At 41.0% G+C, this 17,141-nt stretch overlaps 1 protein-coding gene across 2 annotated transcripts in view; it reads left to right on the top strand.

Moving 5' to 3' along the window:
* EP300 (EP300 lysine acetyltransferase) overlaps window positions 1-17,141 on the top strand; it is a gene marked incomplete at both ends in the record, with an annotated part of 90,864 nt that overhangs the window by 55,788 nt on the left and 17,935 nt on the right. For both annotated transcript variants that reach the window (XM_080705285.1, XM_080705284.1), the window contains 9 exons: window positions 419-598; window positions 809-953; window positions 4,247-4,365; window positions 5,545-5,784; window positions 6,476-6,564; window positions 8,826-8,906; window positions 10,445-10,501; window positions 12,089-12,166; window positions 15,916-15,983. In XM_080705285.1, the coding sequence (XP_080561411.1) occupies window positions 419-598; window positions 809-953; window positions 4,247-4,365; window positions 5,545-5,784; window positions 6,476-6,564; window positions 8,826-8,906; window positions 10,445-10,501; window positions 12,089-12,166; window positions 15,916-15,983 (1,057 nt within the window). The remainder of the gene's footprint in view (window positions 1-418; window positions 599-808; window positions 954-4,246; window positions 4,366-5,544; window positions 5,785-6,475; window positions 6,565-8,825; window positions 8,907-10,444; window positions 10,502-12,088; window positions 12,167-15,915; window positions 15,984-17,141) is intronic.

Genomic DNA, 17,141 nt, shown 5'->3' with positions numbered 1-17,141 from the left:
GGGAGTGGCAGGTACTCAGAATGTATTGTTTCAAACTACCATTCTCTGTGTGAGTTCATTGCATTTTTTCCCTCTGCTTTTATGTACCTTTGAAACTTTCTCTAATGAGAAGTTTACATCTAAAAGGTCACCAGTTATCCTTATGTTTAGATTCATTTCTTAACACACATGCCTCTGAGATATCTTCAAAACTCTGCTGCTCTTACACTACCAGAGAATGGTAGTTACCAAAGAAATAGTTGCTGAGTGTTTTATGTCCAACCAGTTGGCCAATATCCTTAAATCTTTAACCTTTCCTGAAAATGGATAGAGTAAGTAGGTATAGTTCACTAGCCAAAATCTAGGTGGATAATCCTGTGTATGTTGAATTCTGGTTGTTTCATCAGCAACCTTGTGTGTCGTTCCCTTTTCTACTCAGCTTTCCCAGCCAGCTGTCAGCATGGAAGGACAAGTGTCAAACCCTCCATCCACTAGTAGCACAGAAGCGAATTCTCAGACCATTCCTGAGAAGCAGCCTTCACAGGAGGTAAAAACCGAGGCTAAAATGGAAGTGGATCCGCCAGAAGCAGCTGGTGCTCCACCAGAGGACGTTCCAGAGGTAGGAGGAGGGTGGTTGCTGCTCGGACTTCACCCTTCTCTTTTCTCAGTCTAAGAAATCATTTGTCTTTTAAAGTCTGTATTGCAAGGAAGTATTCTGATAATTCTTATTACATTGACTTTAAACTGATAACAGCTATCAAGATGTGTCTGTGTGTGGAGTAGTCAGTTGAATGTCTTTGGAGTGCTGACACTCTACCTTGTATTTTAGGCCAAAGCAGAAGACTGTAAAGCAGAACCTACAGAAACAGAGGAAAGAGGTACAGAGTTAAAAACTGAAATAAAAGAAGAGGAAGACCAGCCAAATACATCAGCAACTCAGTCCTCTCCAGCTCCAGGACAGTCAAAGAAAAAGAGTAAGTTTTTGAGGCACTTTCTTTTTTCTTTTCCTCCTTCCTTCCTTTCTTCCTTCCTTCCTTCCTTCCGCTCTCGCTCTTTTATTTTGTTGTTGTTGTTTCTGATCATGCCTGGAGATTGAACTCAGGGAATTCTACCTCCAAGATACATCCCTAGGCCAATTTTCAGTATTTATATGGAAATGGTCTTCCTAAGTTGCCCAAGCTAGCTTTAAACTTAGGATTATCCTATGTCAGTCTCCCAAGTACTAGGATTACAGGTGTGTACTGTAGCGCCTGGCTAGGCTATTTCTGTAGGTCGCAAAAAAACCCCAAAGACACAAGGCAGAATGTGATTTGGACCTCAAAATTTGCTCTAATATGATTTTATTAAGCTTAGAGGCCTGGGCCTAGACTGGTCATTCTTACTAACTTTGGAAAGGAATTTGTTTTCTTCTTTGGATATATGTCTTTTCTACAACTGCTGAATTAGTCATACTCCTCATTACATCACAGTTTGGTAGTTGGTACTGTCAAAAAATCATCTCTCTCTCAAAAACAAAGCAGTCATGATGGGGCATTCCTATAATCTCAGTACTTGAGAGGATGAGATAGGAGGATCCTAGGCTCAAGACCAGCACCATCAACTTACAGAGACCCTGTTTTCGAATAAAAACTAAAATAGGTCTGGGGTCTAACTCCGCAGAATATTCTAGGGTTTGATTCCAGGCACCACGAAAGAAAAAGTTAAACTTTTATTATTTCGGTACTAACAATTGAACCTAGTGGTGTTCTGCTGAGTCACAATCCAGTCACTTTTGTTTTTTATTTTGTAATATGATTTTACTGCATTGCAGAGACTTCAAATCTGTGATCCTCCTGTATCAGCCTCTTAAGTAATGGAATTACAAGCTTGCACCACCTCAGAAATTATTCATTATATCGTTGACTAAAATGGAAAAAAGAATAGCACCAATAGCTATAGTGTTTATGATTTCTCTTATCTATGCCAAGCACTACAACTCTCTGTAAGATAACTTACCCTTGGTTACTAAGCTGCACAGTGTCTGGGCTGGGATGCCAGCTCAGGCAGGCTGATGAAGAGTCTGAAAGTGAATGGGTCAACTAGGCAAGCATTGCTGCTGGGCTGTGTTCAACTTAGACAATTGCTATAGAAACGTGATGTTTTTAGGGCTAGCACTCCTCCGGGCACTTAGTGACCCAGGAACTGATCTCCCAGCTCTTAGGGATGATGTATATGAAAGTAGCATTGTCTTAAATGGTGGCACAAACCTGCAGTCTCCAAACCGGGCATAGTGGCACACACTTGGGAGGCTGAGACAGGAGGATCACAAGTTCACAGCCAGCCTCAGAAACTTAGGTCCTTCACAGCTTAGACACTGTTTTAAAATAAAGAATAAAAATGAGACGGGGGCGTAGCTCAGAGGTAGAATGCCTCTTAGTGAGCTAGTGAGACCTTTTTTCCAAGTAAGAGATAAATTCAATCTAGTGGTGTTGCTTGGAAGTAGAGGGGGGTAGGAGGGACCCATAAATACAATATGCTATAAACTGTTGGGTTTAAAATTTATTTATTTTTGTGGGTCTGGGGATGGAACCCAGAGGCATTTGACCTCCGAGCTACGCCCCCTGCCAAAGCTTTTATTCTTTATTTTGAAACAGAGTCTCACTGAGTTGCAAAGGGCCTCATTAAGTAGCTGAGGCTGTTCGTGACCCTCCGGTCTCAGCCTCCTCAATGCTGGGATTCAAAGCGTGCGCCACCACGCCCAGCTTAAAATTTATCTTTATTTAAAATAAGATTTTTTTTATATCGATGTGCTACTTTAATATAGGCTATGAGAAACCTGGTCTTACTATTTAAAACATATAAGCCAGGCATGGCGGTGCATGCCTGTTATCCCAGTACGTGGGATGCTAAGACAGAAGGATCACAGGTTTTTAATGGCAGCCTCAGCAACTTATCAAGACACTGTTGCAAAATAAAAATAAAATGGAGCCATGGCTATAACTCAGATATAGAATCCTCTGGGTTCAATCCCCAGCACCATATACACAAAGAAAAATCTGATCTCGAAAGTTAACTCAAATTCTGTTTTTTTTTTTTTTTTTTTTTTTTGCGGGTCTGGGGATGGAACCCAGGGGCATTTGACCTCTGAGCTACACCCCCTGCCCTATTTTTTATTCTTTATTTTTTTGAAACCGGGTCTCACTGAGTTGCAGAGGGCCTCACTAAGTAGCTGAGGCTGTCCGCGAACTGTGATCCTCCAGGTCTCAGCCTCCCGAATGCTGGGATTACAAGCGTGCGCCACCACGCCCGGCTCAAATTCTGTTTATTTTGAGCACAACCACGTCAGAGAAACAAGCCTCTATACCCTTAGTGGTATGCTTTGTCCTCCATGGCAATCCTTCACTGTGGAGGAACAGTTCAAGTACTAAAATAGATATTCCTTAACGAAAATTAGTTTGCAAATAAAAAATGCAAAAAGCCTTTTCTTGCTGTGTGTTTCAACAAAATAGAACCCTTAATCAATCTTGTTTCTTTTTTGGTTCTGGGGATTAAATGCTGGAACATTCTACGTACGCGCGCGCATATGTGTGTGTGTTAATGGAGATAGAACCCAGGGATATTCTACTTCTCACTTAAACCCCTAGCCTTACTTTATTTTTATTTTGAAACAAGAGTCTGGTAAATTGATGAGAGTCTCACTACTATCTGAGGCCATCCTAGAACCTGAGGTCCTTCTATCTCAGTCTCCTAAGTCGCAGTATTAAAGGTGTGTGCCATCACTTCCAGCCATTTTATTCTTTTATGTTGTAACGGGGCCTCATTAAGTTGTGGAGGTTGGCTCTGAACCCATAACCCTCTTGTCTCGGCCTTCCAAGAACTGGGATTATAAGCATGTGCCATCCTGCCTTTAGTTAATGCCTCTGCAACACTTAGTGAGACCTCCTTTGATTCAAAATAAAGAATAAAAAAAAAAAAATAGGGCTGGGCGTGGTGGCATGCTTATAATCCTAGCATTTGGAAAACTGAGTCAGGAAGACCGTGGTTCTCAGACAGCCTCAGCTACTACTTAGGCCCTTTGGGGTTGGGGGAGTAGCTCATAGGTTTCAGAATGACCCTGGGTTTCATCCCCAGTACTGCCAAAAAAAAAATAGGGCCAGAGTACACCTCAGAGATAGAATGCACCCACCCACCAGCCATCCCACCCCCGCCGCTGGGTTTCATCCCCATTACCACCAAAAAAAAAAGTTTTATTTCATTGATAACTGATTTTTAATGTACTCTTTTAAAGTTTTCAAACCAGAAGAATTACGACAGGCTCTAATGCCAACCTTGGAGGCACTTTACCGACAGGACCCCGAATCCCTTCCCTTTCGTCAGCCTGTGGACCCTCAGCTTCTTGGAATCCCTGTAAGTATCTGGTGCCTTGTTTTTCTTATTTGGTACCAGTTTTACTGAAATAAAACGCACATACATTACAAGCCACTTGTTGATTGGTTGGTTGTTTGGTACTCTGCTCTACCATACTGGCCACAAGTCACCTACTTGTAGGTGTTACTCAGTATTGACCGAGGGCATATTACCTTCAAGCTACACCCCAGCCTTTTTTTTTTTTTTTTTGGTACTGGGGATGGAACCCAGGGGCCTTCTATCTCCGAGCTATACTCCCAGGGCTATTTTATATTTCATTTGGAAAGAGGGTCTCATTAAGTTGCTGAGAACCTCACTATGCTGCTGATGCTGGCTTCAAACCTGCAACCCTCCTATCTCAGCCTCACAAGTACTGGGATTATAAGCGTGCACCAACACACCTGGCTTTACCCTGTTCATTTTTTACTTTTATTTTGAAACAGGGTCTCTCTAAGATTAAATCAGGCACAATGTCATGTGCCTGTGATCACATTTTCTCAGAGGAAGTTGAGGCAGGAAGATGGTGAGTTTGAGGCCAGCCCTGGCAACTTGGCAAGATCGTGGCTCAAATCCAACAACCAAAAAAAAAAAAAAAAACCACACACATACACACACACACGCACAAAAGAAATACTTCATTTTATGGTTTAGTACTATTCATATTTTCTTTATCCATTCATTAGACATTTGGATTATATCCTCCTCCCCTTTTTTTGTGGTCCTGGAGATAAAACCAGGGGAATTCTACCTCTAAGCTATACCCGCAATCCAATTTTTTTGTTCTTTATTTTGAAGAAGGTCTCACTAAGTAGCTGAGGCTGGCCGAGAACATGGGATCCTCTTGTCTAAGTCTCCTCCCAAGTACTGGGATTACAAGAGTGTGCCACCACACCCAACATTTTTTATTTTTTGAAATTTGGTTTCACTAGGTTGATGAGAGTCTCACTGCTTGCTGAGGCTGTCCTCAAAACTGTTGTTCCTCTCAGTCTCCCAAGTCCTAAAATTTCATGTATGTGTAGACCAATGATTTGAAGCAATGGCCTCAGAGTGCTCTTTTGGGATATAGACAGGTCAAAACCTAGGCATTATACCATGGAAAATGAATTATGATGATAGGAGCAAGCTCCTTGCTCCAAGTACACTGCCCAAGAATGTTACTTGGTATCATTTGACTTCTAGGATTACTTTGACATTGTGAAGAGTCCCATGGATCTTTCTACCATCAAGAGGAAGCTAGACACTGGACAGTATCAAGAGCCCTGGCAATATGTGGATGACATTTGGCTTATGTTCAACAATGCCTGGTTATATAACCGGAAAACATCACGGGTATACAAATACTGCTCAAAGCTGTCTGAGGTCTTTGAACAAGAAATTGACCCCGTGATGCAAAGCCTTGGATATTGCTGTGGCCGAAAGGTAAGAAATGGCCTTCAAACCTACCTTTAACTTCTAGTTCTCTCTTTTTCCTTCTTTCGCTTTTCCTTCCTCCCTCCCTCACCCTCTCTTTCACTCCCCTTTCTCTTTGTGCTATCCCCCCTCTTCCTCGTTTTCTTTTTCTTCCATTGCCTCTGTCTTCCTCTACCTCTCTCCCCTATGTTGGAGTTCAAACCCAGGACCTCATGTATGGTAGGCAAGTGCTCTACCACTGGACTATTTCCCCAGTCCCAACAGGGTCTTTTTTTTTACTTCATTGCTTACTTTTACTTGTTACGTACCACAATAGCATCTTTTCATATAAGAGTTTTCTGTGAAGATATTTTCTGTACAGATGAGTATTACGTGGCCAACTTTACCAGTTCGAACACTAAGTTTATCACGTAGAGGGACTTTACCATGTTTCCTGGAGGCGCACCCTGCCGAGCACGTGCAGGTCTATGCATACTAGTTGACAGTGTTGACCTCTGCTTGTCCTGTGGGATGAGGACTGCCCAGTCTCCCTCAGCATGATGAAATTATGCAGTAATAAACTTTAAGTGGTTTTTGGAAATGGAAGTGTAGCCTAAGTAAGAACAAGACATCCTTGACTCTTATTTCAGAATTGCCTTTGTGACTGTTCTGGCCTGTGCTGCAGGCCCTTGAGCTCCTTAACAAATGGTTTCTTTTGCAGTTGGAATTTTCTCCACAGACACTGTGTTGCTATGGCAAACAGTTATGTACAATCCCTCGCGATGCCACTTACTACAGCTACCAGAACAGGTAAGCTCGATCCCGTGTGGACCGTGGCCAATGTGTCCTTGTGTCTAGGGAGTGCATGCGGTGGATGAGCACACACACCTAACGGTTCGTGTGTAACTTGCTTGAAAACACCTGTACGGCACAAGTTCTTTTCTTTGCTTTCTGCTTTTGTTTGCAGAAATACAAAATTTCCTAGCAAAATGTAGCCTTGTGTGAGTTTTCTGGGCCCATTATTTTGTTTTATTTATTGCTTCATGGTGCTTGGGATTTAACCCAAAGGCACTTCACTACTGAGATAAACCTCTAGGTCTGGGCCCTAGGGATGGAACCCAGGGGCATTTTACCTCTGAGCTGCACCCCCAACCCTATTTTTTATTCTTTATATTGAAACTGAGGCTCTCTGCAAACCTTTGATCCTCCTGTCTCAACCTCCCAAGTACTGGGATTATAAATGTGTGTCCACCACGCCTGGCTCTGGGCCCTTATTCTATAACAAATCTGTGGCCTTGAGAAGTTGTGTGTTACTGTGCTGGCATAGATGGCACTGCAACCTAGGCCACCTTGCTTTATGCTCTGTATGTTTTTTTTGTTTTTTTTACTGGGGATAGAACCCAAGGGCATTTTGCCCAGCCCTATTTTTATTATTTATTTTGAAACAGGGTCTCACTGAGTTGCAAAGGACCTCACTAAGTAGCTGAGGCTGTCCATGAACTGTGATCCTCCTTTCTCAGCCTCCCAAATTCTGGGATTACAGGCGTGCGCCACTATGCCAGATTTATGATCTGCTTTTATTGACAACAATTGAAGGTTTTTAAACTCTCCATGAAGCTTTAAAATTTGTTAGACAGCTTTTTAGAAATGTTTTTGTGTGTGGCCTATTTCTAAGATGTTTTTAGTATACATGAAACAGGATTCTAGAGTGTTTGCTTGTCTCAAGCAAGTTAAAAGGAAACCTCCAAAATAGCTCTAGACCTGACTTTCCCAATAAAGACCTGTTATGTGACAGAAATTGGTAGGGTTCTAATGAAAATGCTTTTTCTCCAGCCCAGTCAGTGGCTGTAATCACATAAATTGTGTTCACTAATCTGTCTAAACCATGATTAATCCTGTTTTCTAAAGTCAGCCTGTGATATAGTTTGTATTGGGTATTTATTTGAGGCCTCTGACACAGCAAGGCTGGATAACTAATACCCTTTAGTTGTTTAAAAATAGCAATGCAGGTTGAACTTGTGTGCTACAGATGCATTTCTAGCTTTGAAAATTGACTTAAACTTGTGGTTTTATTTACAAAAGAATTACATGCACTCCTAACACTTTGTAGGCCTTAGAATCCAGGTTTTTACTCTTGAAACTTAGGGAATGGGGGACTGAAGTTGTTATAAGTAACTTCTATTCAAAACTCAAGTAATAACTGGTATGAAATTGTTCTCAAGTCATAATCGTGTCATTTTTGGATTCTTAACAATGTGTAGTGTTTGTGCATCTTTGTACCAAGGCATGTTTAGTCATGTACCTGTGCACACTGTTGCCCTTTCTGGCTTCTCAGGTGTGTCACTTGATGACTATAATCAGTTATTTAACTGCTTTTTGCAGACTATTGAATGAAAAGTTTTTTACTATGGCTTTGCTAGGATCAGATTTTGGTTTTCAATCTTCAGTTGTCTTTTGATGAATCGTTTCCTGCTACTCTATACATAGTGGGTTTTTTTTCATTCTTGTTTTGTAAGTGGGAGGAAGTGTGTTATTGCCATGTTCAGGTCAACAGAGTAGCAGTTCTCTCCCTGGCATATATTTATCATTCTTCCTCCTGATTATTTACATCAAGTAACATTAATTAATGAAATGAAAGGATATGGGTCTGTGTAAGTGAAACTTTTTTGTTTTTATTTGCTGTAATCATTTGCTACTTGTGATCCCATTGAGATATTTAATGCTAATCTGTGCTTTGCCTTGGCTTTCTGCTTTGTGTTGTCCTGTCTTGCTTTTATGTTTTGTTGTCTTGCAATCCCTCATTTCTTCGTTTGTTTTGTTTTTTTTTTTTTTTCCTCCCTCATGCTTGTCGTTGTCTGCACTTGGCTTTGATTGCAAAAACAAAAAAAACAAAACAAAAAAACTGTGGGGCCCATAAATCTGCATCATTGAATGTCCTTGTCGCCGTTGATGACCTGCTCTCTGCTCCCGTCCCCCTCCTTGGCCTGCTGTGATTGGTGGCTTCGTTGCTTGGCTTGGGCTGTGTTGTGTGAACGGAACAGTTCACCCCAGTATGGCCTTCTTGCCGACAGGTATCATTTCTGTGAGAAGTGTTTCAATGAAATCCAAGGGGAGAGCGTTTCTTTGGGGGATGACCCTTCCCAGCCTCAAACGTAAGTAACTATATTATTTAAAGAAGAGCTATATTGTTTTTAAGTGGTTATGCTTAGGCTACGTAGTATTCTGAAGCTGTATATTTTCTGATGTCATAACCATTAGACACAAGCCGCTGATTAAATACAAATTAGCTTAAGGTAAATAAAATTAGAAAGTGCTACTTAGCTATACTCTGACATTTCAAGAGCTCAGTTCAAGTGTATTAGCTGTTCGTGGCTAAGGGCTGCCATGTTGGTCAGCACAGATAAGAACATGTCCAGATAACAGATTATCTTATATAGCTTCTATTGCATGTTAATAGTTTTAATCTCTTAAGATTTATTTAGATATTGCATCTCAAACATTAGATAGTTTAATTAAGGAAGAACTTTTGAGTGCAGTTTTAATATGCTTGCAGGATCATACTTATGTATAATAAACAAGTTTTTCAGAACTTTCTACAAATAAAATTGTAGTGATATTAGTAAAAACAGGGCACCAAGAAAACCTTGATTGACTTTTCCAGATTTGATTGTAAAGTTATACTTTGCTCTTTGGTCACTACTGAAATATAGTACAGAAGGGTCTGGATACTAGTCCAGGACAGTAGATTCTGGTGGCCCTTGACCCTGAGGAAATGGTCGGACTCTAAGCCAGTCCTCCTGTTCTAGTACTCCTTTTGCTGATGCAGAAAAAGAACTAAGCCTTATCATCGGGACCCTTGTAGAAAGTCTACATTTCTAACAAGCTTCAAAACTCTGTGTTGCTATAAAATACTCCATTTTTGTTCATCAGAATTATCCTTTGTGGGAAACTGTGAGAACTCAAAATATGTAGTTAGCCCTCCATTTCTACCCTGAATCAAAAGTAAAGGATTTTAGCCAGGTGTGGTGGCACACACTTGTAATCCCAGCATTTGGGAAGTGGAGACAGAAGGATCGCAGTTTGAGGACAGCCTCAGCTACTACTTAGACCCTTTACAACTCAGTAAGACCTTGTTTCAAAATAAAGAATAAATAATTAGGGCTGGGGTGTCGCTCAGAGGTAGAATGCCCCTGGGTTCCATCCCTAGTACCACACAAAAAAGGGGATTTTGGTATGTGTAGGTATTCTGGGAACAGTACCCTCAGATACCAAGAAATGACCATATTTATAATGTTGAAATTGTCATTTGATACAAAAAGTTGACAGGACTTGCCAGGAACAAAAAGATTTTTAAATAGTGGTTTACTTCCTACAGATACATCATCTTATAACCTAGTCTAGAGACATTAAACCATAAAAAAGATAGGTAGAATAGTAGGCCAGATTTACAAAGAATAGCTAATGTCTGCGTCTTGTGCTCTCCATTTACTGTAAGGGAAAAGTCTATTTACTAGGAAGTCCTATAAAACATTTCTTTTTGTAAACATGCATTTTTATGTTACCTAAGAAAGTGCCTGTTGATGTATATATTCTTAGATATAAATTATCTGTTTATAACATATTTTGTTCTTATTAGGTCAAATTATCTTTCTCTATTGTTTTTCTCATTGTATTCATTTTCTCCCCGTAGTACAATAAATAAAGAACAATTTTCGAAGAGAAAAAATGACACTCTGGATCCCGAATTGTAAGTAGTTTCTCTCACAGTACATTTGAACCTTTCTGATCCTTTGATTCTTGTGGTCTGCAGGGAGGGATGTGCTGGGATGGGATTTAGGGACATTCTACCTTCAATTTACACCCTTAGCCCACCCCCCCCCCTTTTTTTTTTTTTTTTTTTTTTTTTTGCGGGTCTGGGGATGGAACCCAGGGGCATTCAACATCCGAGCTACACCCCCTGCACTATTTTTTATTCTTTATTTTGAAACCAGGCCTCACTGAGTTGCAGAGGGCCTCACTAAGTAGCTGAGGCTGTCCACGAACCGCGATCCTCTGTTCTCAGCCTCCCAAATGCTGGGATTATAAGCGTGCACCACCACGTGGGCCTGGCTTAATTTTTATTTTGAAACAGGGTCTTGCTAGGTTGATGCTTGCAGAGGCTGTCTCAAAATTTGTGGTTCTCCTTAGTCTCCCAAGTACTGGGATTACAGTGTATGCCACCGTGCCTGGCTCCAAATCTCCCTATCTCTATGGAACTAGTAGAAGTGTGCTTACAGCATCCCTATAAGCCCTGTTGTGTTAACCAACATTACAGTTGATGCTCACTTATATTTTCACTGAATCAACTTAATGTTTTGGAGGTTGTTTCCTTATTTCCTCTGGTATTAAAAATGGAATCCTGGGTCCCGCACACACAATGGAAGAACCTTACCTCTGAGCTACTTCCAGCACTGCTGGCTTTATAGGTGCATAGGAATACCAGCTATATCTCAGTGCTCCACATACCATTTGCTCCTGAGCCTTCAGTGTGTGCTCGCAATAAGGTACTAATGAGGCCCTTTTGGAGCCTGTAACACTGATACGTGCCTGGTTTTTAGGTGTTTCTAAAATGAATGGTATTGTATTGGACTCATTTGAAGTCCAAAACAGCACATCTTTCTCTTATTGTCTTTCTGTAGTCAAATTTAAAATTATGACCCAACAACCGGGCATGGTGGCGGCACACTTGTAATCCCCGACTCCGGAGGCTGAGACAGGAGAATCACATAGGTTCGAAGCCAGCCTCAGCTAATGAGTGAGGCTCTCAGCAACTTTGTGAGACTCAGTTTCCAAATAAAGTATAAAAATAGGTCAGGGAGTATAGCCTGAAGGTAGAAAAGCCCGTTGGTTCCACCCCCAGTCCCAGGGGGGGGGGGGGGGAATTAGAACCCAACCAGGTGTGATGGCACATTGCTGCGATCCCAGAACCCAGGAGGCTGAGGTAGGATGTAGTTTTGAGGTCAGCGTACATTTCCTTAGTGTGCGTTTTCAACACAGAAAGGCTAGACGTGTAACTTAGTGGTAGGAAACCCCTGGGTTCAATCTTGAGTACCACCTGAAACAAGGCTAGGGAGTGTATAGGTCAGAGTTAGAATGTGACTGGGTTCAACTTCTAGTACCACATGTGTGTGTGTATGTATGTATGTACATTGTTGTTGTTTTTTTGTATTTTTTTTAATTTGGGGAGGCATGGCCTTGGTTATCTTTTGAATTGTTAGAAATCACAGGAAGTACTAGAAGTTTTCATTTGATTGAAGCAATGCAATTAATGTTGGTACTGGCTTTGCACTTGCAGGTTTGTTGAATGCACAGAGTGTGGAAGGAAGATGCATCAGATTTGTGTCCTTCATCATGAGATCATCTGGCCAGCTGGGTGAGGCTTATATCAATATTTTCTCTGGAATTTTTTCTTCATAAATATTAATAAGCACTTGTATTTGTTGCCATGAATATCATTATATTCAGCGTTGCTGTCTTTTAAGGTGTTTTTTTTGGCTGGGCATGGTGGGCATGCTTGCAATCCCAGTACTTGGGAGGCAGAGGCAGGAGTATCGTGGTTCACAGACAGACTCGGCTACTTAGTGAGACCTTCTGCAACTTAATGAGACCCTGTTTCAAAATAAAATAGGACTGGAGGTGTAGCTCAGAGGTATAATGCCTGTGGGATCCATTCCCCTGTGGTGCCCCCCAAAAAACTTGTTATTATTTGTTTTAAACTGGACGTGGTAGCACGTGCCTGTAGTCTCAGTACTTGGATGGCCAAGATGGGAAAATAGCACATTCAGATAAAACCTCAGCAACTTAATGAGGCTGTCAGCAATAAAATAGGGTTGGGTGTGGCTTGGAGGTAGAAAAGCCCCCAAAATAGAAAAATAAATTTTTTTCTTGGAATCTGCGTATGTCTATAATCCCAGTACTTGGGAGGCCAAGATAAGATTTCAGGTTTGAGATTAGTACACAGTAACTTAGTATTGTCTGCTGACTGTCCTCAGCGATTTAGCAAGATTGTTTACAAACAAAAAATAAAATGGGCAGTGGGTGTTGCTTTGCAGCAGAGTACCTCTGAGTCCAAAACCCAGTACCACACACAAAAAACATGCTTTCTTTGGATTGAGAAGATACCTGTATGATCCAGTTTTGAAACTTAAAAATAACAATAAATCTTTCTGCTGAGTATGGTGGCTTGCACGCTTGTAATCTCTGCATTTGGGAAGCTGAGACAGGAGGGTAGCAATTCGAGGACAGCCTCAGTTATTTGGTGAGAACCTTTCCAACTCAGTGAGACCCTATTTCAAAATAAAGAATAAAAAATAGGGCAGGGGGTGTAGCTCAGAGGTTGAATGCCCCTGGGTTCCATCTCCAGGCCCGCAAAAAAAAAAAAAAAAAAAAGTTAGCATAGCTCAGAGGTAGAAAGGCCCTGTGTTCAATCCCTAGTATCACCTCCCCACCCCCACCCCCACAAAAAAACCCTCTGGTTGCATGCATTCTTTTTTATTTTATTTATTTTATTTTATTTATTTATTTATTTATTTATTTATTTATTTATTTATTTATTTATTTTTTGGTGGTACTGGGGGTGGAACCCAGAGGCTTTCTACCTCCGGGCTATACTCCCAGACCTATTTTTATTTGGAGACAGGGTCTCACTAAGTTGCTGAGAGCCTCACCAAGTAGCTGAGGCTGTCTTTGAACCTGTGAAATCCTCCTTTCTCAGCCTCCCAAGCGCAGGGATTACAACTGTGCGCCACCACGCCCAGCTCTTTTTTATTTTATACGTATATTTTGCTATGTATTACAGTTAAGCCAGACATGGTGGAACACTCTTGTAATCCTAGTACTTGGGAGGCTGAAAAAGGAGGATCGCAGTTTGAGGCCAACCTAAACTACTTAGTAAGGCCCTCCACAACTTAGGGCCTATTTCAAAATAAGAAAAAATAAGGGTAGGGCTATAGATCGCTATTAGAATATCCATGGTTTCTATCCCTAATACCGCCCAAAAAAGAAAAGAAAAACAATTGTAGTTACGTGAAAAGTAAATGCTAGATGGGTCTGCTGTCACACATCTGTAAACCTAACACTGGAGGGCGGACACAAGGAGGATCACAAGTTTGAGGCCAGCTTGAGAGACCAGAGACTGTTTCAACATACAAAATGTTAAGTGCTGTCATAAAACAATGTTACATGTAATTACATTTGCAAATTTTGATTGTTACTATTCCCAGTAGAAAAATAAAATACAGATATTGGTGGGGCAAGAGAATACCATACCTATTCTTTAGAACATATGCTTTTAGTGCTCTAAGTGTTGATTTTTCTAAGGCTTTAATTTGGTTTGTTTGTTGTTTTCTGGGTGGTACTGGGGATGGAACCCAGGGCCCCCTCTACCTCTAGGTTACACTCCCAGACCTATTTTATATTTTATTTGGAAACAGGGTCTCTTAAGCCAGCAAGGCTGGCCTCGAACTTGCACGATCCTCCTGTCTCCGCCTCCCAAACGCGGGGATTACGAGTGTGCGCCACCACGGCGCACCACATCTGTGTTTTTAAGAGATACATACTTTTCTGTAATGCACTTTTGTCCATCTAATTTTTTAATTTAATTTTATTTTTATTATTCTTTATTTTGAAACCCTGTCTCACTGAGTTGCAGAGGACCTCAGTAAGTAACTGAGGCTGTCCGCGAACTGAGATCCTCCGGTCTCAGCCTCCCGAATGCTGGGATTACAAGCCTGCGCCACCACGCCCAGCTTATCTAAATATTATTGACAAGGCAGAGTGGTGGTGCATGTGTGTACTTGGGAGCCTGAGACAGGAGAATTGTAGGTTTGTGGCCAGCCTCAAATACTTAGACCTTCTAAATAAACAATAAAAAATTGGGCTTGGGGTGTAGCTCAGAGGTAAAATGTCCTGAGTTTAATACCTAGTACCTAGACCACATAAGTATACTTATGTGGTCTCTAGATGTTATTGTTTTTTCTTTTGTTTTGGTATGGTATTAGGAAGTGAACCCAGGGTCATTCTATTACTGAGCTATATCCCTATCCATGTTTTGTTTTTAAGCAAAAGGCTATAGGGTATTGCTTGAAGGTAGAAAACTTCTGGGTTCAATCCCCACTACCACAAAAAGAACAAACAAAAAAAGGAAATTTTGCATGTATACACATCTTAGAGGCAGCTTCAGAAATAAAGAGAATGTACATTTCAAATCCGCTGTGCTTTGAAGCCGGATGTGGTTTGTGAATGCTTGTATCCCAGACAACCTCAGCGACTTTTTGCAAATCCGTGAGACCCTGTTTCAAAATAAAGAATAAAAGAGGGCTGGGGCTGTAGATCAGAGGTAGGAAGCCCCTGGGATTCATTCCTAGTATACACACACACACACACACACACACACACACACACACTACATTGTACTTTGAAAATGTACATTCCTCCAATACTATTTAGTGATTGTCAACACTTCCAATATAACTGCAGGGAAATACTGTGTTTTGTTAGTTTTGGGGGGAGGGAAAAGGACAGACTGGGGATGATGGAGTGTAGGGACATTTAACCTTAGCTACACTCCCAACCCTTGTTATTTTGATAGTTTTGATAGTTTGACTATCCTCAAACCTTAATTTACTCCTTTCTCAGATTCCCACCTTTGTCTGCAGCTTCTAGTTCTGTGTCATCTCTGGTCATCTTTTCATATGTAGCCCAGTTGTGTTTCCTTCCCGTTTGCTGGCTGGCTTTCTTACTGATGTCTAAATGTGCATTGGTTGTATTTATCTCTGTTGTATATGAAGAAATACTTGTGCCAATTTGTCGTGTGTGTGTGTACACATATGGAATGATGGAACCCAGGAGCATTCTACCTCCAAGCTACACCTTTAAGCCCTATTTTATTATTTATTTTGAAACAGGGTCTCACTAAGTTGCAGAGGGCCTAAGTAGTCAAGGCTGGCCACAAACCTGTGATCCTCCTGTCTCAGCCTCCCAAGTACAGGGGACACAGAGGAGGGCTACCATGCCCGGCTTCTTTCCTGTCTTTTGAATTTTAATTTGTTGCAGAACACGGGTTTTGTTATCTATGTAACGTTAAATGGTTCTCTGTAAGCAAAGTCTTGATTTATATTTTAGATTTGTCTGTGATGGCTGTTTAAAGAAAACTGCAAGAACTAGGAAAGAAAACAAGTTTTCTGCTAAAAGTAAGTTTCATTCTTACATAAATTTTGGTGAATTCTCTGAAACCTAGTTGAAAAAGGTAACCAAACAAAATGATGCATTCCTCCTTTTTATTTTTTTATTTTTTGGGATGGAACCCTGGCGCTTTCTACCTCAGGGCTATACTCTCAGACTTACTTTTATATTTTATTAGAAACAGGGTCTCACTAAGTAGCTGAGGTTGTCTTCGAACCTGTGCGATCCTCCTGTCTCAGCCTCCCAGGCTCGGGGATTACACATGTACGCCACCACACCTTACTAAATTACTCTTTTTTTTTTTTTTTTTTTTTTTTAATGGTGGTACTGGGGTTCCTGGAAATCCTTCTACCACCGGGCTACATTCCCAGACCTATCTTTTAATATTTTTATATGGAAACAGTGTCTCTTAAGCCAGCGAGGCTGGCTTTGAACCTGTGTGATCTTCCTGTCTCCGCCTTCCAAATGTGTGCCACCACGCCTAGCGAATTCCTCCATTTTTAACCTTTTTTTTTTAATTATTATTATTATTATTATTATTTTTTTTTTTTTTTGGTGAAACTGGTGGCTGGCTGAGCAGTCTAACTTTAAGCTATACCCCCAGCCCTAATTTTTATTTTTTTTATTTTTTTATTTTTTTTTATTTTTTTTTTTATTTTTTTTTTTATTTTTTTGCAGGTCTGGGGATGGAACCCAGGGGCATTTGACCTCTAAGCTACACCCCCTGCCCTAGTTTTTATTCTTTATTTTGAAACCGGGTCTCACTGAGTTGCAGAGGGCCTCACTAAGTAGCTGAGGCTGTCCGCGAACCATGATCCTCCAGGTCTCAGCCTCCCGAATGCTGGGATTACAAGCATGCGCCACCACACCCGGCTTTATTGTTTATTTTGAAAGAGTTTCACTAAGTAGCTGAGACTGTTTGCTAATGTGTGATCCTCTTTTCAGCCTGGCTTAATGGGTGTGTGTGGGGGGGGGGGGGTTTGGGGTTGGAACCCAGGGGCATTGTACCTCCGAGCTACACCTTCAGCCTCCAGCCCTATTCTTTATTTTATTCCACACCTGGCTCATAATGGGCTTTTTAATATGTAGTTGATTGTACCCTAATAGAAGGAAGTTATGAAATTTAAAATGATGGGCTTTTCTGTTTTTTCTCATTCCGAGCATTT

This window comes from Muscardinus avellanarius, assembly GCF_963383645.1.
Source record: "Muscardinus avellanarius genome assembly, chromosome: 11".
In the NCBI taxonomy this organism is placed as follows: domain Eukaryota; kingdom Metazoa; phylum Chordata; class Mammalia; order Rodentia; family Gliridae; genus Muscardinus; species Muscardinus avellanarius.
The sequence above is the reverse complement of the archived record's forward strand: the minus strand, read 5'-3'. Positions and strand labels throughout refer to the sequence as shown.